General features: G+C 44.7%; 1 protein-coding gene across 2 annotated transcripts in view; it reads right to left on the bottom strand.

Moving 5' to 3' along the window:
* The window catches only part of MLPH (melanophilin), a 153,189-nt gene that overhangs the window by 65,514 nt on the left and 64,551 nt on the right, over positions 1 to 23,124 (bottom strand). For both annotated transcript variants that reach the window (XM_081941281.1, XM_081941282.1), the window contains exons 9-11: positions 20,098 to 20,240; positions 2,378 to 2,461; positions 1,489 to 1,680 (exon numbers count right to left, since the gene is read on the bottom strand). In XM_081941281.1, coding sequence (XP_081797407.1) covers positions 1,489 to 1,680; positions 2,378 to 2,461; positions 20,098 to 20,240 — 419 coding nt within the window. The remainder of the gene's footprint in view (positions 1 to 1,488; positions 1,681 to 2,377; positions 2,462 to 20,097; positions 20,241 to 23,124) is intronic.

Below are 23,124 nucleotides of genomic sequence, written 5' to 3'. Positions count from 1 at the left end.
TAGGTAGGTAGATGTTTCCAGGGTTATTTACCATGTGCTGGAGAAGGAAATCACCGACAATCTGCAGCACCTAAGACTTTGTTTCTGCTGGCACAGCACTTGATCAATGTAATTCTCATCAATCAGTTAAAGAGCTTTCTAAAAGGAAAAAAAAAGTTTTTGCACTCTGCAAACCTCCCCAAAACAGCCTGTTTTTCACAAAAATGCCCCCCCTTTTTAAAAGGCACGAATAGCCTTGGGGGGGGGCTTACAGAGTGCTCCTGGGGGGGAGGCAAAAACAAGCAAAAAAAGGCCTGTTTTTCATGAAAACGGTCCCATTTTTTGTCAAAAAAATTGCATGCATACCCTTATGGAGGCTTATAGAGTGCTGCTGGGGACTGGGTGGGGGGACGATGGCCCATTTTTTGCTCATTTCTGCCCTCCCCAGCCCCCAGGAGCTCTCTGAAAGCCTCCGTAAGGGTATTTTAGTAAAGGGGGTTGGGCTTCGGGAGGCAAAAAAGGCTGTATTTGATGTATAAGATGCACCCAGATTTTCGGCCTCTTTTTTGAGGAAAAAGGTACGTCTTATACTCGGAAAAATACGGTGACAACTGCAATAAGACGAATATATGCTCAAAAGTAGAAATGTCTATCTATGATGGAGCAATGATTGGTCACGTTGATGGAGTTGATGCAATTTGCAAAGATGGTTAAATTAACTTAAATTAACTTGATAGAAAAAGACACTATCTACATCTATGATTGAATGAAAACTCCTTATAGACTATTTGCAGAAAAAATGCACTTATGACTTGTAGTTTTCATGACTGGAAAAAGGAGATAATAGGAAAAGGGGGTTTGTTTGTTTTTTGTAATCATAGACTAAATTTAATTTTGTAATGAAACATATATTTGTAGCAGAAGAAACTGGAAGCTTATTTCTGTTTCTTTTTATTCTTTCTACTTTTTTCTCATTTTTCTTCTCTCTCTTTTCTTTCTTTCTTTCTTTCTTTCTTTCTTTCTTTCTTTCTTCTATTTTGCATTAATTTGTGTTAATTTTTATGGTTTTTAAAACTTTTAATAAAATGTATTATAACAAATAAAAATTAAATGGAATTTTTCCATTGTTAGTAATATTATAAATAATCCACACTGAGATTGCCAGAGTTAGCTGAATTATACAATCAAAGCAAGCTGGTTACTCTTCAAGCAAAACACATAAACTCGAACACATTACAAAAAGGCTTAACATCAACCATAGACACAAGAGGGTTGAGCCCTATTCCTCAAAGTTACGTTTGTGAGATCTAATCTACAAAAAGAGCCCCATGTTCAGCAAGAATATATTTTTTGGTCCACACATTCTCACTGAACACATAGATGTCTTTGTCAATGAAGTGTGAAAGAGTGGGATTTTACAGGTAAATAGGTCACATTACAAGGTGGTTGCCTGAACAGAGCTTTGTTGAAAGGAGAATAAAGACCGCCGTATGAAACATAAGACAATACCTTCTTCGCATCAGGAGGAAGGTCATCATTGGATGAATCGATTTCTGGTTTGGATTCTTCAGTCTTCTTTCCTGCATTTTCTTCATCAGTAGAAACAGCTTTTTCAGTTATGCTACTTGTTAATTCTTCCAATTTTCTCTTAAGTTCCTTCTCTTCTGTGCTATGATTAATGTAGGAATCAATAGCTAGAGGCTAGTGAAATAAAAACAAGTCATTCTCAATCATATGTTCTAACTGGCTTATTCTAAGTCTACATACATATGAGTAAACAGATGAACATCTTTTTAACATGGGGTTAAGGAAACCTAAATCTTACCATGTAGTAGGAATTAACTGATCAATTTACCCTCCGTGACTGTTTGGATTATTGTCTTAACTACACAAGATATTGAGACATCCATTCCTATGAGCAGCAAAAATGACACGAGGTCTAGTAATGTACACTATTTCTCTATCATCTACTTTAAATGAAAGATCCATAATGAGGCAGAAAATCTGTGGTTAAGCACTTATATACATTTGGAACCTCTTGTTCCACATCCCTGGTGATGTGTTCTATTTATACTATAAAAACATCTTACTTTATCAGTTTAAAAAATGAACTCCCTCCCTTTTTTGAAAGAATTAGTTAAGCCTGTGAGCAGCACTGAGGAATGTTGGCCCTGGAATGTTGGCCTTTAGAGGAAGAAGGAACTAGACAATTGCCCTGAGGCTTCTGCATTAATTAAGTGGGCAAGGTGCTGAAGCACTGATAGGAATAAAGAGCAGCTTGGCATCTAGGTCTCTTAAAGAGCAGCCCAGAATCAGATCTGCTGTCAGATCAGGCTGCTTGAGCATAGCTGAGTAAATAGCAACCTGGGCGTATGTATAACTCTGTTCTTGATTTTACCTTCTCAGAATGAACCAGGATCTTTTCCTCAAGGCAGCTGAGCATACTTTCAATAACAGAGATGCGTTTGTTCAGTTCAAGTATCTAAGAGAGAAGAAAGAAGATAGCAAAGGACAGAGCCCACCACCACAATTTTTCTTAGCAGTTAAAGGAGAAATAAATAAATACGGAGCAATACTAGCTCTCATAATCTTGATGGACTAAAGGTCACGATTTTATTGAATAGAAAAGAAACATTTTGGAAAATGCTGGAATACTACAATAATAATTAACAATAACAGAATGTAACCATTAGATAAATGTCAAGGAGGAAGGCTGTATATACTGAATATACACATTTAAATGTATTTCCCATTTTGTTTTTTTTTGCACATGACCTCTTGCAACCTCAACCCAAGAGCTCTCCTTTGCAAGATAGAAATAACATGCTCTCTTGTCAAGTAACTCTTGTATCTTGTGTCCTGCTCTACAAACACCAATAAACAACTTTTGATATTTAGCTGACACTACTGGCAACATCCATTAAGGCTGTATTTACACACTTTTAATATTAAATAATATTTATTTATAAAGTTGACATTTTCCAAGGTTTTAGGTCAAGCTAATCGCGCACCAGGATCTCAGGTCTTCACACAGATTTATAAAATGGAAGGTTAATAGATTTAATTTTAAAATAAAACATGAATTAAGAAAGAGGTTTGTCTTTTATGATTGAGGTTTCTTTTCCTCTTTTCTGGTCAAGGGGCTCTGATGAACATCTGGAGTGCAAAATTGCCTGTGGTGCTTTTAACTAGATGAAGAACATGGTGAATAATACGGTTACATACACCTAAACGCTAATAACATTATGAGGACTAACAACATTACAAGGAGCAGGAACAATAGAATTATAGACTTACCTCAACCCAATTCATTAAATCTTAGCATCTATATCTCTGCAGCTAAAAACAAGGTTGTTTTTTCCTCATAAGTCTAAATTATGAGGCGCATTAAGCATATAATAGAAGCTTGATTCTGACTGAAACACTTTCTCCAGAGTCATTTGTATCACTGGTCAAATAAATTCATCAAAAGGTCATATACTTTGTAAGTACGATCTTAGAACTTTTCATATTTCAATGCAATGATGTTCATGTCAAAAACATGTTCTCATTCAGTTGGCTATTTAAACCAAATAATGCTTAAAATATGTGATAACTAATCTCAGGAGATATTTAGGCAATAGAATAAAAAAATTAATTATGATTTTTTGGCTCAATTTTTATTAAAACAAGATTTTCCTCAAAGTTGCTTCATATCTCTATGTAGAGAATCCCCCCCTCTTTTCCTTTCCTAGGAGAAATGAATTTCCTAATCTGTTTAAACAAAACACGTGAATGATTAATAACCAATCTTTATGAGCTACTGTATTGTAACTGGGGGAGGAAATATTTTTTTTCTCAAAAGGCTCCATTTTTCTAGTCCAAAATCATGCTCCTATTCAAGATGCTCTCCCCATAGTAGGTCACATGGCGAAAACTACACACACTTTAAAATTAATGGCTTTCACCAAATGAGCATTTCTATGAAATCCATGGACTTGCAGGGAAAAAGAAAAGGAAGAAAATAAAATGAAATAAGGTTTGTTTTTATGACTAGAAAAGAGCAAAGATGGAATTTGGTGGATGGAATCAAAGATCCGTTAGTTCCAGAATAGAATTTGCCACTAGCACTAGATTAAGATTTAGAAATGGAGTTCTGCATCCCATTTTACTGACCTCTTTTATTGATTTATTTGTTTGACTGATAGGGTTCTAAATCAGAAAGAGATAATGCAACTTACATTTAAAACCCAATAAAGCATTCATAAATGTAAAAAGTATAGAAATAAAATGACATTATGGAAATGCACATAAAAACAATTTCAGCCATATCTCATCAGTCATGATTTGGCAGAATTATAAAATACCTCAGCTCATATCATTTTTGAAAAGTCGGGGGGAGGGAGGGAAGTGGGGTAGCGATGGGGGAAGAGGGAAGGGTAAGGGGGGTAATAATTATAAAACTTATAAAAAAATTTAGTAAAAAAAAAGAGGGGAAGACTTCCAAAAAAATAAAAAAATAAAAAAGGAAAAAAAAAAGAAAAGTCGGATTTTCAGTGACTTTCTAAAGCAGTGGCTCTCAACCTTTCTAATGCAGTTTAATACAGTTCCTCATGTTGTGGTGACCCCCAATCATAAAATTATTTTATGTTTTCTGTATTTTTTCAAAAATATGTGTTTTCTGATGGTCTTAGGCAACCCCTGTGAAAGGGTCGTTCAACCCCTAAAGGGGTCCTGACCCACAGGTTGAGAACCACTGTTCTAAAGCAAAGCAGGATAGGGTTGAATGGATCTCTGAGAGAATAGTATTCCAGAAGGCCTCCAGGATCCCACAAGATGGTACTAATTACCCTGTCAGGACTTATAGGCAGAGGCAGTGGAAGAAAGATGATTCATAGATAACCAAGCTCTGAACTATCTAGAGCAGTGTTTCTCAAACTTGGCGATTTTAAGTCCTGTGGACTTCAACTCCCAGAATTCCCCAGCCAGCTATGCTGGCTGGGGGATTCTGGGAGTTGAAGTCCACAGGACTTAAAGTCGCCAAGTTTGAGAAACACTGATCTAGAGCATGGATGTCAACAGCATGACGTTGCTTTTACATGATATTTTTCCCACTTGCGGAGCTGGGGTGGTTGTTGTTTGTACGTAATTCATCTGGCCCATTGGCCACCAATTTGACACCCCTGATCTAGAGCTTTACATATGATAACAAGCACAATGAACTGATCCTGGAAAATCTAGTTTTACAACAAAAATAACAATGGAAAATGTCAGTTGGTCTTAGCTGAACTGCATTTCTCGAACTCCTATGGGATGAGTCACTGATGGTTATTCTCACATCCAATCTGCCCAGAGACTGAGGTTAAAGTTGAGGCCACTCCCTTCTACTTCCTCTGCATGGCTCCAGTTTAATTGAAGGTCAGTGCTCCAAGGAAGAACCTGGGAAGGAAGGGGAAAGGAAAGACAACACCCCAACCCCAGGAACCTGACTGATCAAAACAGCCACTAAACCTGGCTCAGGACTCTTCACGCCAGCAAGGCACTCTAACTAGGGTGGGAAGTGACTCATCCCACAGGACTTCGAGAAATGCAGTTCAGAACTGACATTCTCCGAAGTAGCCTGTGGGCATGTCACTGATAGGACATACCAAAGCTTGATGTCCATGGGAGGGAATCAATGGCCCTGAGCCCGTAAAGTGTCCAGCACTCCCTGGAGTACCCTCCTACCGAAAGAAGCCTCAACTGAAGCGTAAGCATCCAGCCAATAGTGCCTGATGAAAGGCGAGGGCAAAGCCCAGGTGGCCGCCTTACAAATATCCTTGATGGGCGCCTGAGTCAACCAGGCCGCAGACGTGGCCGCACTCCTAGTGTAGTGTGCCTTGATGCCAGCCGGCACCGGAAGCCTGCATGCCTCATATGCCCTAGTGATGGCTAATGTAATCCACCTGCTGATGGTAGCTGGAGACACCCTTGCCCCAAAGTAGAGGGCTGGAAGGAGAAGATCGCCTCCGACCTCCGGAAAGAACAACCGTTGACTTACCTGAACGGTCCTTCTATGTGTGCTGCGAGGGGAATCCAAGCATGGGTTAACTTTGTCCATTAGCCTAGAGACTGAGTTATGTAAATTAGATGACCACGCCTCCTCTGCCTGGAAAGGTCAGTTTTGTACAAAGGTCAGCCGTAAGAAGATGTGTATCAAATGTCAGTCACGACTACAGACCGACAGGTATCAAAAGTCACGTCTAGAGTAAAGTCAGTCAATGGAGCTAGAGTCCAAGAGCGCCCGGACCAGCCGAAGCTGCGGGTGGGTTTGGATTCCCCTTGCAGCGCACATAGAAGGACCGTTCAGGTAAGTCAACGGTCGTTCTCCTATGCGCTGCTTGGGGAATCCAAGCATGGGACATGCCAGAGCAGTGAAACTAAGGGCGGGATCGAGGCTGGTCAGGGCCCGCAGAGGAGGCGAGCACCTCCTGCAACACACGCTGCCCAAAGGATGCCTCGGCTGAGGCATAGGAGTCCACTTTGTAATGTCTAATAAATGGTGATGGTGATGACGAGGTAGCCACCCTGCAAATGTCCTCGACTGATGCTTGAGTAGCCCAGGCCGCCGTTGTAGCCGCGCTCCTGGTGGAGTGGGGAGTGATGCGTCTGGGAACCGGCCGGGACTGGGAGTCGTAAGCAAGCGCAATGCATGCCTTTAGCCAACGTCCTATGGTGTTGGACGACGCCTTCTGTCCCATGGAGGAAGGTTGGAATGAGACAAAAAGTGCTTCTGACTTCCGGAAGGCAGCCGTACGCTTCACATAGCGTCGGAGAGTTCTCCGGACGTCCAGATGATGCCACTGGCGCTCCTGCGGATGGGAAGGATTCGGGCAGAAGTCCGGAAGGATAAGTTCTTGCACCCTGTGAAACCAGGTGTTCACCTTAGGCAAGAAGGCAGGATCTAGGCGAAGAACAACTCTGTTGGAATGAAAGATGCACAGGTCAGATCTTATTGACAGAGCCGCCAGCTCGGACACCCTCCTGGCAGACGTGATGGCCGATCGACAGATGGACTAGATCGCCGTACCATGGGCGTCGGGGCCACATTGGAGCCACGAGGACTTCCGCTTGTTCCGTCAGTATCTTCTGGATGACTAACGGAAGGATCGGTAGAGGTGGAAAGGCGTAAAGAAGGCCGGCCGGCCAAGGACTGCGGAGCGCATTGGTGCCTTCCGCCCCCGGGGTCTGGAATCTGGTGTAAAATCGTGGTGTCTGCGCATTGTTGGGCTGCGCAAAGAGATCCACCTCCGGGTTGCCGAATCGGCGAGAGAGCTCCTGGAAGAGGGCGGGATGAAAACGCCACTCTGACTGATCCACGGTGGCTCGGCTCAGCCAATCCGCCTGTGTGTTGGAAGCCCCGGAGATGTGCTCTGCTCGTAGAGATAACAGTCTGGCTTCCGCCCAGTGGAGAGTCCTCTCCGCCTCCAACATGAGAGCCTTGGATCGGGTGCCTCCCTGGCGATTGATGTGGGCCTTGGAGGCCACATTGTCTGTTAGAATCAGTATGTGGTGGTTCGAAACCATGTCCCTGAACTCAAGGAGGGCCAGTCGTATGGCTCGCAACTCTAGCCAATTGATGCTGTTTCTTAGTTCCTGGCTCGACCAACGACCCTGAGCGACCCTGTCCAGAGCATGAGCCCCCCACCCGAATAGGCTGGCATCCGTTGTTACCTGGATGCGGTCCGGTTCCTTGAATGGACTCCCTTTGAGAAGTTTGGAGGAAGTCCACCACCGGAGAGACCTGAGTGGTTTGGGTGGCAACCAAACTCTGGTTTGGGAGTGGCTGGTGTGGGCTCTCTGGAAGGGGAGCAAGAACCACTGGAGTGGGCGAGAATGGAACCGGGCCCAGGGAACCACTTCGATGCATGATATCATCTTCCCGAGTAATTGGGAGAGAGAGGCCAGTGGTATGAGTCTCTGAGAAGATATGCGACTCACCAGTGCGTGAATGCTGCGATGTCTGTCCTGAGACAGGAACACCTCGCATGTCCTTGAATCGATGACTGTGCCCAGATGAAGCAACAATGTGGTCGGCTGCAGGTGGCTTTTGGCAAGGTTCAGGACAAATCCGTGGTTCCGCAATGTGTCCATTGTGATCTCCAGGTCCTGGATCGACTGGGCATGAGTTGGCGATAGAAGAAGAATATCGTCCAGGTAACAGTTGATCTGTATGGGAACTGTGCGGAGCGAGGCCGCTACGACTGCCAGGAGCTTGGTGAACGTTCGACTGGCCGATGATAGGCCGAATGGCAGGGCCCGATACTGGAAATGGCGGCCGTCGAAGTGAAAGCTTAGGAATCTCCGATGTGCCTAGTGGATTGGTACATGGAGGTACGCTTCCTGGATATCAACTGAGGTCATCAAGTCGCCCTGGCGGAGAGAAGCCAAGATGCTCTTGAGGGATTGCATCTTGAACCTTTGGTCCGCCATCCTCCCGAGCTCTTGGACACTAGGAATAATATGGAATAAAATCCTAGCCCTTCTTGACCTTTCGGGACCGGCTCTATGGCTTTGATGCTTAATAGATGTTGCATCTCTGCCTCCATGAGGCGTTTCTTTTCCTGGGACCTGGGAACGGGGCACCTGAGGAATCGCCGCGGGGGAATGGAAAGGAATTCTAAAGTGAGTCCCTGCCTCACAATTTGGAGGGCCCAGGCGTTGGATGTGGTCTCCGCCCTCTGATGAGCGAAGGCCAGTAGCCGCCCACTGATGGCCCTTTCCCTGTGCGAGTCACCGGTACCTCCGAAAGGACTGGTTGCCGGCGCCACAAAATGGCCGCCTTGTCTGAGATTGTGACTGATTCTGTTGCCGACCTCTATCTCTGGCCCCCAAACGGTCTTGGTTCCTGTCCTGTGCCTGGTTATAGTTCCTGTTATATTGGGAGACATAGGAGGTGTTATTGAAGCCCGAGTCACCCGCCCGAAATGGCTGGAGTCTAGTATACGGCTGCTGCCTCCTGTCAGCTCGCCTGCTGGTGGATGGGAGCACCTTACATTTATCCCGTGTTTCGATGAGAATTGGATCGAGTGCAGGCCCAAACAAGCCCCCCCCTAAAAGGCGTGGAGGCCAGATGCCATTTGGAGCGCACGTCCACTTGCCAATGGCAGAGCCATAGCAGGTGGCGCGAAGCTACGTTGGAGACTACAGCCCGAGATGCAAATTTGGCTGCTTTAAGGGTAGCATCCGCTGAAAACTCCAAGGCTGCCATCAGTTTAGTAACATCCTGATGGAGACGCATCTCCTCGGGGGCAAGCCTACTTTGGAGTTGTCTAAGCCAGACCAGGGATGTTCGATTGAAAAAGGACGCCGCGGTAGCAGCGCGCAGGGCCCAGGCCGCAGCCTGATGAGTCTTCTTAATGACTAACTCAGCCTTGCGGTCCTCCGCTTTTAACCCTTCAGATATTTCCGATGGGATCAATGCTGGCGAAGCCAGAGCCGCAATAGGGGCATCTACAGTGGGAAACTGGAGAAGAGTTTCCAGTTCTGGGGTAGAATTATATAATTTCTTGTCCCCATTACTGGGCGAAGTCACAGCAGTTGGTTGAGTCCACTGCTTTTGGACAATATCCATAAATAATTTGGAAAAGGGAATGACCTCCTGCTCAGAAACCTGTTCTGCAAATAAATGTTCAGTTGCATCCAGGCCTACTGCTGTAGTGGCCTGGGTGGCAGCTCCACCCATGTTAGTGGTGGCTTTCGCCTTAAACAACAATGACTTAAAGAGTGTTGGTCGGAATAAACCAGAAGAGGTAGTCTGGTCCTGAACCGGGCCTTCATCATCCGAAAATTCTATGTCTAATACTTCCCCTTCTTCCACTAAAGCCGATTCCTCACTATACTCAGAAGGTAAAGGTGAGGAAGGCTCAGCCTGAGGGTTAATCAAATCCCTAGGCGCGGCTGGGGTCCTGGGAATATTGGATCTACGATGTAGCTCCGCATCCACGCCTTTGGAAATTGCTGCTGAGATCATGCGGTATAAATCTGGGGGAAGGCCCAGATCCTGGCCCTCTACAGGCCTGAGGCCTGCAGCAGTAGGGGTAAACGTGGCAGAAGGCCCTGCGACTGGGGGATCATGGGCTGAGACCAAGCTTATCTCTGATAGGCCTGGGGGGGAACGGGCCCCCAATTCCCCCTCTTCATAAATGGGTACCTGGGGTAGATGAAGGTCAGGGGATCACCCTTGGTTTCCAGGGGGATGCAGAGAGGAACTGGGGGAAGGCCGCTGAGGCGCTAAGATAGGAGGCGAGCTACTGGCCACACGAGGGCCCTTGGTCACCGTTTTTGCCTTCTCTTTGCGTTTATGGGCCCTATCAGGGGCTGCGGAAGAAGGCCGAGGCCTATTAGAAGAGGCCCTGGTTGTGGCCCTGCCATGCCTCGGGGAGCCTTCGGCCTCGCTATGGGGTTGGGGAGGATTAATGGGCTCCACAATACCTCCGGAGGAAGCAGACTCTGCCATAATAATTTCGAGTGAAGAGAAGTGAAAAGGCTCAATCTCCCTGCACAAAGGCTCAGAAGCACTGAAAGTGATTGAAGAGCTCTTGCAACAACCGTCTCACAGCTGAGCGAACAAGGCAATAGAAAGAGCGAGGGAAGGAGCCGTTGACGCAACGTCACTCATTAGGCGGGAAGAATAAGACCGCCCCCTTGTTTTTTACAAAGCGTGCGAAATTAAGTCCTCCAAAATGGAGTCCGCAATTCAGGTGGGACTTTTAAAAATACCAGTTTGAATTGCCGAAGCCTGAGGCAGCCGGCGTTCGCAAACCTCCACAGAAAATCCTCGTCAGCGCAGCGTTTAAGCTAGTAGGACGAAGCCTTTCATCAGCAAAGCGGCGCGGCGCAGCGAACCAACACCGGAGCGCTTAAAAGAGCTGGGGAGCGGCGGACCGGCTCCCGATCGCTATTGCGCTATGGTAGGTAGCGCGATCACAGCGCTGTTACTATCAACGTCTGATAGTTTCTGAAAAATCAAAGGCAGCGCGATGAGTGCTTAAGCTGACAGCGAACTGCCGCTCTCACACTGTCCCCAATTTCACCTCATTCTATGCAAGCAGAAATCAATGAGAATCCAAGTAATCCTGAGTAATTTGTCAATTAGTCTAGAGAGAAAATGGATATACGTCTCTTCAGGCTGGACTGAGTTAAAAAACTGACCTTTCCAGGCAGAGGAGGCGTGGTCATCTAATTTACATAACTCAGTCTCTAGGCTAATAGACAAAGTTAACCCATGCTTGGATTCCCCAAGCAGCGCACAGGAGAAGAGGTGCATTTCAGATAGATACGTAGCACCCTTCTTACATCCGGGTGATGCCAGGAACGTTCCTCTCGCTGGAGAGCGCCCCCGAAGAAACCTCTTAATAACTGGGTGTTGCGCTAGGAAATTAGAGCCTCCCCCTGAGGACTGTTGCCACTGCCGCAACCTGCCTCCTGAAGGTGTTGTGGGAAAGGCCCTTCTCGAGTCCATCCTGGAGGAACTCCAGCACTTGCGATGTCAAAGCCGTCGCCGGTTCCACCCGTGTGGATCGGTACCCGGACACAAAGGAGGACCAAGTTGCATTGTAAATGCAAGTGGTAGATTGCCTCCATGATGCCTCAATGGTCCTTATAATAATAATAATAATAAATATTTATTTCTTAGCCGCACCCTCTCCCGAAGGAGAGAAATTTCTCTGGCCGAGAAATTGGCCGCCTTCAACTGTTCCCGCTCAAGCGGCAGGCAGTCAATTGAAGCCACTGGGGCTCCGGATGACTCAGGGCTCCCTGACACAGAGCCATCTCCACCCTGGAATTCTCCAATGGGGGGACCCGGACATGTCTATCAGATCCACGAACCAAGGCTAGGGGGGGCAATAGGAGTTAATACTATCACCTCTGCCTCCTCCGCCACCAGATTCCTCAGGACCCTGGGAATGAGGGGAAGCAGGGGGGGGGGGAAAGGCATAGAGGAGTCCCTTTGGCCATCTGCATTGCAGGGTGTCGATGGCCTCCACTCCCCGAGCTGGGAACTGAGAGATGAACCTCTGGACCTGTGCGTTCGACGGTGTGGCAAACAGATCCATGACCGGCTTGCCAAATCTCTAGCAAATCTCGGTGAAGACTCTGCGATGCAGCTGCCATTCCCTGTGGTCCACAATCGCCCTGCTGAGCCAGTCGGCTTGCTGGTTGTCCACAACTGACGCCACTGTAGCTCCCTGGCATGGAGACGGACCCATGGAACTATCGCGATGCATGAAATGCACTTGCCCAGAAGAGAGGAGAACTACGGGAACAGAATGTGCCCTGCGAATCTGCTGAATTATGCTGTCCCTATGGTCTTGTGATAGGAACACCTCACTCTCCACTGTGTCAATGACAGCCCCTAAATGGTGAAGCCCAGTAGTGGGTTCCAGATGACTCTTCTCGAAGTTGATTGAGAATCCCAGAGTCTATAACATCCTAATCGTGAGCCCAAGATCCCTCTTGGCCATGCTCGAGGGCGCTGCCTGAACAAGGGTATAGTCCAGGTAGCATTGAAGGCGAACCGGAACAGACCGAAGATGGCCCCCAACTACAGTCAGCAATTGGTAAAGGTTCGAGCTGCTGACACCAGCCCTGTAACGATAATGGACCCCGATGGTCAGGTGCAATTATGATATGTAGGTAGGCCTCTGTAAGGTCAATGGAGGCCAAGAAATCTCCCTATCTAATCCCCTCGAGGATAAACCTCAAGGAAGGCATCTTAAACTTCCAGTAAACCAACCTAGAATTTAACAACTTTAAATCAAGGATTGCTCCCCCCCCCCCCAAGCTCTTTAGAACTACAAACAAATTGGAGTAAAACCCAGAACCTTTTTGACTCTCCGGAACCAGTTCAACAGCCTGAATATCCAGCAAGCACTGAATTGCCTTACGCATGAGCTTACGCTTGACCTGCTTCCTAGAAGAGAAGAGCCAAAACCGAGTTGGGGGAACTCCAAATCTAAACCAAACTTGATAGTCTGCAGGACCCACTCATCAGAAGTGATCAGATCCCAGCGATCCACAAATAGGGCAAGGCCTATGGGGTGATCCAAGCTAGGATTCCTTACTTCTGTGGTAGGGATGCCCCCCCCCTCCCAAAAGGGCCGCTTGCTAGGCTGCTGGTACCTATTCCTGTCCCTATAATACTGCCTGTCCCCTTGCCTAGAATATCTGGAGGAGGAATACCTCTGCTGTTGGAAGTCCTGATCGGGAGGTCGATAGGAAGGCCTCCTCTGGTATGGGACCGGCCGTTGGTCAGAGCGCTTAGATGCAGTTGGGAGGACCTTGCACTTGTTTTTATCTTCTACTAAAATAGGATCCAGTGAAGCGCCAAACAGCTTCTCCCCAGAATACTCACCCGCTGCCAGGTTCCACTTGGATCGGGCATCCGCCTACCATCCGCACAGCCACAGAAGTCACCTGGAGGCCACCGATGAGGAGAGAGCTTGAGGGGTACTTGACCGCATCCAGCGTGGCATCTGCCAAAAACTGGGTAGCCACCGTGAGCTTCTTGATGTCTTGCAGAAGCCTCACCTCTGATGATGATGCTCTCTCTTGCATCTGAGTCAGCCAAAGAAAAGTTGTCCTAATGAAAAAGGAAGCAGCGGCCGCTGCCTTGATAGCTCAGGTTGCAGCCTGGAAGGTCTTGGGCAGGTTCAGTTCCACCCTCTTATCTTCCGCCTTGAGGTTGTTGGCAATGTCACCCCCACAAGTGATGAAGAGGATGTCAGCACGACTACAGGAGCATCCTCCGTAGGCATCTGCAAAGCTTGGGAAAAACTGGCCTCAAGGTGGAGCCGCCGATTCGAGGCTTGATCCCCTCCACTCACTGCGCAGCAGGAGGCTATCTCCGATGCACGAAGCTTTGCCTTTGCCTCTTATGGGCTAAGACTGAAATTAAACTGGAGCCATGCAGAAGAAGTAGAGGGGAGTGGTCTCAACTTTCTCAGTCTCTGGGCGGATTGGACATGAGAATAACCATCAGTGACTCCTCCCACAGGCTACTTCGGAGAATGAGTTATGTTGGTTCCAAGGCACTGTGATAGCATTGACTTAAATGTATACTGACTCCAACAGTTAATTTACAAACATACTCTGCATCTCATTTCTAATATGGGTTGTATTCAGAATGAAAGCAGATAGGTAGTTTCAATAAAATACTAAATTTATATTATATCTTGTAGTTTTATTGATCAATTAAATCTATGTTCAATTAAATGTATTCTTGCAGATTTATATCTATCATCTATCTATCTATCATCTATCTATCTATCATCTATCTATCTATCTATCTATCATCTATCTATCATCTATCTATCTATCATCTATCTATCTATCTATCTATCTATCATCTATCTATCATCTATCTCTCTATCTATCATCTATCTATCTAGCACTCAGATCTATATACTGCTTTACAGCCCTCTCTAAGCAGTTTACAGAATCAGCATATTGCCCCCAACAGTTTGGATCCTCATTTTACCCACCTCAGAAGGATGGAAGGCTGAGTCAACCTTGAGCCTGGTGAGATTTGAATTGCCAAATTGCAGGCAGCCAACAGGCAGCAGAAGTAGCCTGCAGTACTGCACTCTAACCACTGCGCCACCGTGGCTCTTCATTGTATGCATGCATGCATGCATGTATGTATGTATGTATGTATGTATTTGTGTTACAACCCTTGGTATGCCCAAATATGGGAGGGAGCTCACTACTCCCCCTTTCTGTCCTTCGGCTCATTACAGAGGACCATCCAGGCAGAAAACCATATTTTTATTTTTAATGTTGCTGTCAGGCCTCTGGTTATGTTCTTTTTAGGATCTTTGGCCTGCCACACTTTCTTATAATTTTCTATGCTGTTTCATTAGTGTAGTAGTTGGGAGGGGGGAAAAGAAAGGAGTAGGATTGTGGAATGTATGTTGTCATTCTTTTATAGAAGCTCAAGGTCATCTTTTGTCTCCGCACCTCGACACCTGACCGGAACCAGAGGGGTGTGGATGCCAGCGTGGAAGATGATGATTGGAACATGTGATGGATTTGTGGGTGTGGGGATAGATCATGAACTTTCAACTGGGTGGAATTCCAGGATGCAAATCAGAGTTGGAATTCCATAGAGGTGCTAACTTGCCTGTAGAATAAATTGGACCTTTAAGGATGTTTTTGCCTTGGACAATGATTTAATTCTGCATGGTATTTAGAACCCTAACATTATTCCAACTCTCACCTTTAAAATAATTCACTAGCCCCCTCCCCCTCGCAAGGGGGGAGGGGCTGGTGATGGGGGGGGGGGTTTGCTGCATTCCCAACCCTGACTGGGACAGCGTGAAATATCAGCGAAGAAATAATGAGAAGCTTTTGGTGATAAGAAGCTGAGTGCCGGAACTTCAAAGGCAATGGAATGCTGCTTCCAGTTTTATTGCATCTGGAGGAATGCAGGAGGGGAAAAGATTTTGCAGACTAGAAACGACAAGAGGAATGAAAGTCTCAGACCAAACTTCTTCAGCAAAACATGAGTGCATACTCCCCCTCCTTTCCCCCAGCTTGGAAGCAAGGCTTGAAAAAAAACAACAACCCTAGAACGGAGGTTTGGGCTCCTTCCAGACGGCAATAAATGAAATGGCTTATTACCCTGCAACTAACTGGGAGAAAGATTCCCTTTCAAAATGGGAATTTCAACCGAGGGAGAAAGAAGGGATTTGCCCAGCATCTTTCACTTGCCAGCCACCACAAATGGGGCTGCAACCAGTAAATGAAGCAAAACCAGAATGGGTTTTCTTCCCAGATTTTGGATGGATGAGATGCCACTGGCCATCTCCTTTGCCATCAGCATGGGCAAATGCTCCAAGCCAGCAGAGGGCACCTACTTGGCCCATAACTCCTCCAAGCCAGCAGGAGGGTCCTTGGCACATAAACCCCCCTAGCCAGCCATCATTGGTTGAGCTGCAACCTGTGAAGCAGGCAACCCCGGGATGGGTCTTAACCCCAGGTCATGGATGGGAGGGATGCCAGTGGGCACCTGCCCTCCCTCAGCAGATGGCACCATGGCAGAAAACTGGGCAGTGGCCAACCGAGGGATTGACCTCCCCACCGGTTCCAGTCTCCCCTGCAAGGCCCCAAAAGGTTCTTACCAGACCTTCCTACAGAGAAGAAATCTCCATGGAAGAAGGTATTATCAAAGGGAGGCCTGCGGGATGGATGGCGGGAAAATGTGCGCCTGCAAGGCCCCAAGTGGTTCTTACCCCACCTTCCTACAGAGTAGCAATCTCCAACATGGAAGAAGGGATTACCAAAGAGAGGCCTGCAGGATGGGAAGCGGGACAAGGTGCATCTGCAAATGCCCAAAAGGTTCTTACCCCACCTTCCTACAGAGAAGCAATCTCCACCATGGGAGAAGGGTTTACCAAGGGGGCAGCTGCAAGTTGGAGAGCAAGGCAGTGTGATGAAATGGTTCCTAAGTTTAGAGATGTAACTAGGTTCCATTCCTCGTGGGGGCCAATTAAATGCCACCATTGTTGTCAACTTGGCCACAGAGCGTCAGAGTGCTTGGCTCCAGCCCCAATGCCACAAACGTGCGCACCAACCACCATGGCGGTAAAGAGAGGGTCCCAGATGCCACCACAGAAGAGTCATCTGGGCCAACAACCTCTGGAAGAGGATCCCCAACTTAAGGTGAGGAAGTGTCCTACCAAGAGGGAGGCCTCGGAAGAGGAAAAGGGCAGTCAATCTCCGGAGGAGGATCCCCAACTTAAGGTGACAAAGAGTCCTACCAAGGGGGAGGCCTCGGAGGAGGGAATTGCCGAAGAACAAATGTGTGTACCAATCGCCATGGTGGTAAAGAGAGGGTCCCAGATGCCACCACAGAAGAGTCATCTGGGCCAACAACCTCTGGAAGAGGATCCCCAACTTATGGTGACGAAGAGTCCTACCAAGGGGGAGGCCTCGGAGGAGGGAATTGCCGAAGAACAAATGTGTGTACCAATCGCCATGGTGGTAAAGAGAGGGCCCCAGATGCCAGCACAGAAAAGTCATCTGGGCCAACAACCTCTGGCAGAAGCCTACCAGAAGCAAGATGATCAACATCGCTCACTCCAAAACCCCTACCGTGTGGGGGACAATGTTTTTGTATCTACCAAATACATAAGATTAGAAATGCCTAGCAAGGAATTGGGTCCAAAATTTCTAGGTCCATTCCCAATAGTGAAGATAGTTAACCCAGTTACAGTCTACCTAGAAGTCTAGGGGAAATTGACCCAGAATTTCATTGTAGCTTGTTGAAACCAGTAATTGGGTCTAACAGAAGAGCATCCACCCAAGCTCAATCTCCTCCTGTAGTGATGGAAGGGGAAATACAATCTGAGGTGGAAAAAATTGTAGATTTCAGGCTGAATAGGGGTCACTTACAGTACTTAGTGCATTGGAAGGGTTACCCTTGGTCTGAAGCTACTTGGTGAACCAAAAAGCTAAATGGGAATCAAAAAGTGGAGAAGTTAGTAAAGCAATTCAATGGGAAGTTTCCCCTGGGTGGAGAAGAGGTGGTTAATTTTGTTATGTTAACTTTTATATTATTCTCTTTGCAGGAAATGTTTTTCTTTTGAGGAGAGGCCGCCTGTCAGGCCTGTAGTTATGTTCTTTTTAGGATCTTTGGCCTGCCACACTTTCTTATAATTTTCCATGCTGTTTCATTAGTGTACTAGTTGGGAGGCGGGAATAGAAAGGAGTGGGATTGTGGAATGTATGTTGTCATTCTTTTATAGAAGCTCAAGGTCATCTTTTGTCTCCGCACCTCGACACCTGACCGAAACCAGAGGGGTGTAGATGCCAGCGTGGAAGATGATGATTGGAACATGTGATGGATTTGTGGGTGTGGGGATAGATCATGAACTTTCAACTGGGTGGAATTCCAGGATGCAAATCAGAGTTGGAATTCCATAGAGGTGCTAACTTGCCTGTAGAATAAATTGGACCTTTAAGGATGTTTTTGCCTTGGACAATGATTTAATTCTGCATGGTATTTAGAACCCTAACAGTTGCCTTTTTATATTTGTGTTGTATTTGTGCTGATAAATAAGTGGCTTAGTGGTAATTACATCGGCCTAATATGCAATACAGCCATGGTTCGATTCCCAGTAAGGGTATGGCTAGCTGATGATAGCTAAATAGCTTGAAATAGATCTATACTAGTTTCCCTTTATTTATTTATCAGCACAAATACAACACAAATATAAAAAGGCAACATTAAAAATAAAAATATGGTTTTCTGCCTGGATGGTCCTCCGTAATGAGCCGAAGGACAGAAAGGGGGAATAGTGAGCTCCATCCCATATTTGGGCATATCAGGGGTTGTAACACAAATACATACCTATTTCCCTGGCCTAGCTGATAAGGAAGAGAGCCTGTGGTTTAGTGGCAATTACATCGGCCTAATATGCAATACAGCCCTGGTTCGATTCCCAGTAAGGGTATGGCTAGCTGATGAGAGCTAAATAGCTTGAAATAGATCTATACTAGTCTCCCTTTATTTATTTATCAGCACAAATACAACACACACACACACACACACATATGCGTTGTCATTAAAATTCAACAAATATCTGCACACCAAAGAATGAGATTAACATTAAGAATGATGAGTTTATAGCTTGTACCCATTTCAATCTATGAACTGTATTCTTTGCCTCTGAACATATAAACGTTTTGTCATCCGAGTGATAAATAAAAGCACCAGAAATTATTTAATTCTTTATGTGGCTGAGAAACATACTTTTCTTAGCATTGTCTGTAAAATAATGGCTTGGACTCAACCAATGTATTTTTATATTGATAGTCTTCGAGCTATGACCATTTGTTCAGTGATAGTTCAAAGTTACAACACCAAACAAATGATGGTTATGACTGGTCCTTGGAGTTCTGTCCATCCCAGCAACTTCATGGTCATGTGATCATAGTGTGGGCTCTTGGCAACCAGTTCATATTTATGATCAGTTGCAGCATCAGAACAGATGCACATTATTGCCATTTGCAGCCTTCTTTGTTGGCTTCTCCAGAAATCAGTAAGGAAGCTGGCAGGGAAGGCCACGAGTCTGCTATAAATCAAGAGTTACCTTTATTTCCACATTTTTCCATACATGAAAGATATTATAACATAATATTGAATTAAGTGTGCTGAGGAAACAATCATGGCCTTGGTAATAAATATCTTTGTTGGCAATGTAATATCTGAACATATTAAATTTTGTCTGCATTTCTCCAAGAAATAGATGTCACTTTATTTCATGGTTATGGTTAGCTTCCCTTTCAATTTTGGAGCCCAGATACTACTTTCACTACTTTTACAATTATTGTACAGGTGTTCTTCAATTTACAACTGTTCACTGAGCCTAGAATTTTGTTCTGTAAGTTGTTGTGGTTGATATCGAGGTATCACATGTAATTTTTTGATCATTTTTGCAGTGGCTGTTAAACAAATAGATTTTCCCCGATGGGTTTTTTTTAATCAGAAGCTGGAAGTAAATGCCAGAAACTGACAAAAAAAGATGGGAAGCTGCAAATGGCCATAAAAGTGAGAGTTGCCAAGGGCCCAAAACTTGACCATGGCATATCTTTGTGCAGCCTTAGCAACTTTGAACATTTGCTAAGCAAAAGTCAAGGCGTACTTGTATTTACACTGAGCTGGCACTCATAGTTGATAAAATTGGGCTTATTATGTAATACTGAGCAACTGATTGATTTTTTGTGCTTTGTCTTTCACCTTCAACTAGGGTTCCTCAAATCTTTTCCATTTCCAGTCACTAAAATAGTATTCATCAGCTTTGCTTAACAAGTGTGGCAAAAAAGTTAATAAAATGGGCACAACTCACTTAACAACCATCTTGCTTACCAATGGAAATACTGGTCCCAATTGTGGTTTTAACTTGAGGACTACCTGTATACTGCTATCTGTAATTGTTTTGTTTTACTATTACCTATTTTCTTCACCTTGGTGTTCTTTCATTTTGATTTGAGACTTATCATAGTTTCCAAAACAAATCTCCGAGAGAGAAAAATATAGGATATATACATAGAAGCTACCCAATATCAATTTACCTGATTTCCAGAGTGACTTACATTTTCTTGTGAGGATGCTCTGCTCCTGTGCTTGGTGTACTGTGGTTGATAGATGGAAGTTTTTTGAGCCCCCTTTTCGTCTTCATCAGAAGTATCCACCTTAGCAGAGTTTTGGAGTTGGAGCTGCGCATTCCATGGACTGTCTTTGGGAACAGAAGAGGGTTGGACAATTGGTGATCAGATCAATAATTAACAGAGTTAATACCAATAACATTTTCTGTTTTCACAATAATTTACAATACAATAGCAGAGTTGGAAGGGACCTTGGAGATCTTCTAGTCCAACCCCCTGCCTAGGCAGGAAATCCTATACTGTTTCAGACAAATGGCTATCCAACATCTTCTTACAGACTTCCAGTGTTGGGGCATTCACAACTTCTGGAGGCAAGTTGTTCCACTGATTAATTGTTCTAACTGTAAATTTCTCCTCAGTTCTAAATTGCTTCTCTCCTTGATTAGTTTCCACCCATTGCTTCTTGTTCTACCCTCAGGTGCCTTGGAGAATAGTTTGACTCCCTTTTCTTTGTGGAAACCCCTGAGATATTGGAACACTGCTATCAACACTGCTACTCCTTCTTTTCATTAAACTAGACATACCCAGTTCCTGCAACTGTTCTTCATCTGTTTTAGTCTCCAGTCCCCTAATCATCTTTGTTGCTCTTCTTTGCACTCTTTCTAGAGTCTCCACATCTTTTCTACATTGTGGCGACCAAAACTGAATGCAGTATTCCAATTGTGGCCTTACCAAGGCATTATAAAGTGGTATTAACACTTCACGTGATCTTGATTCTATCCCCGTTTATGTAGCCTAGAACTGTGTTGGCTTTTTTGGCAGCTGCTGCACACTGCTGGCTCATATTTAAATGGTTGTCCACTAGAACTCCAAGATCTCTCTCACAGTTACTACTATTGAGTAAGGTACCACCTATACTTACCTGTGCATTTCGTTTTTCTTGCCTAAATGTAGAACCTTACTCTTTTCAACACTGAATTTCATTTTATTAGATAGTGCCCAATGTTCAAGTTTGTCAAGATCCTTCTGTATCTTAAGCCTATCTTCTGGAGTGTTGGCTATTCCTGCCAGCTTGGTGTCATCTGCAAATTTGATGAGTTTCCCATTTATTCCCTCATCCAAATAATTGATGAAGATGTTGAAGAGTACTGGGCCTAAAACAGAGCCTTGGGGTACTCCACTGCATACTTCCCTCCATGTAGATGCAGTTACAAATTGAGAACTACACGTTGAGTGTGGTTGGTCAGTCAGTTACGAATCCATCTGGTGCTGATGCTGTCTAACTCACATTCTTCTACTTTATCTAGTAGTAGGTTATGATCTACCTTATCAAATGCCGTACTGAAGTCCAAGTAAACTATATCGATGGCATTCCCCTGGTCCACTAATTTTGTCACTTTGTGAAAGAATGCAATAAGATTAGTCTGGCATGATCTGTTTTTGACAAACCCATGTTGGCTTTTGGCTATTACTTTGTTTACTTCTAGGTGTTCGCTAATTCGTTGCTTCATTATCTTTTCCAGAATCTTTCCCGGTATTGAGGTCAGGCTGATAAGTTTATAGTCTCCTGGATCTATTTTTTCCCCTTTTTTTGAAGATGCGAACCACATCAGCTCTTTTCCAGTCCTGCTTTCTCCCTGTTGCTTGTCACCTTCTTGCCACTTTCTCCCAGCAATGGACCAATTGTTTCCTTAACTTTTTTCTTGTTTTTAACATGTTGGAAGAAGCTTTTTTTTGTTATTTTTTACTTTTGTGGCAAGCCTTTCTACATTGTGAGCCTTAGCTTTCCTTACTTCATCTTTACAGGCTCAGGCTATTTGCGGATATTCTGCCTTAGTTATGTCCCCCTCTTTCCACTTTTGATACTTACCTTTTTTGTCTTTCAATTTGTCAGAGTGTTCTTTATGCAGCCATACTGGTTTCTTTTGGGAGCTGTTATTTTTCTTCTTCATTGGTATTGTGCTAGACTGGGCTTTTGTAATCTCATTTTTCAAAATTTCCCAAGCTTCTTGAGTTATTTTCCCCTTAAGGATTCTCATCCATGGAATTCTTCCCAAGCTCTCTCTAAGTTTATTGAAATTAGCTCTCTTAAAGTCCAAGACTCTAGTTTGACTTTGTTCTACTACTTGTGTTTGCATAATGTTGAATTCCAATATTGCGTGGTCACTTGCCCCCAGGGTTCCTGTGGCTTCAACACCTTCTATCATTTCCTCTTTATTAGTGAGAATTAAGTCTAATATGGCTGATCCCCTTGTTCCCTTCTCTACTTTTTGGGAAACAAAATTGTCTGCTAGGTTCGTTAGGAACCTGTTGGATCTTCCACTTGGTGCAGAGTTTGTTTCCCAGTTGATGTCAGGGTAGTTAAAATCCCCCATTACTATTGTGGTGTGCTTCCTACATACCTTAGTTAGCTGACTAGCAAAAAGTTCATCTACTTTCTCTGCTTGGTTGGGTGACCTGTAGTATAGACCTGTGGCAATGTCATTTCCCCCCCAACCTTTTAATATTGACCCAAATTTCAGGCAAAAGAGTGGAATGAAGACAATAGAGAAAAATCAGCAAAAGCACTTTATAGTATTATAGGGCGCACATGAGACTTAAATTATTCTTGAACTGGCATTGTAAGCCCTTCAAGATTCAGGTTCTTTTTTCAAGAAATTCAAACCATGATGCAAATTAAGAAAAAATTATATGCACATGTAACAGATAACCAGTTGAGTGAATTCAAGCCAGTCCCTTTCCTCAATCCTAAATCACTTCCAAAAATCTTGTTAAGAAAACTGCAGGCACTTGGCCTGGGCAATTGCCAGGAGTCAACAGTGGTTTTAAGGCACCAAAAGGGGAAAAACAATTGTCTGCAAACAAGCAATTTAGAAGAAATGCTCATTACAGATGCTAAGATTCAGAGAAATACGTTTTTAGCTATAAATTTTAATTGGAGTACCATTAATAAAGGCAGCATTGTAAAATTTCTAAGACTGTTTTCTGTAAAGAAGTGATAAAAGATGTATGACT

The sequence above is a fragment of the Natrix helvetica genome (genome assembly GCF_964273705.1).
Source record: "Natrix helvetica genome assembly, chromosome: 2".
Taxonomy (NCBI): Eukaryota; Metazoa; Chordata; class Lepidosauria; order Squamata; family Natricidae; genus Natrix; species Natrix helvetica.
The sequence above is the reverse complement of the archived record's forward strand: the minus strand, read 5'-3'. Positions and strand labels throughout refer to the sequence as shown.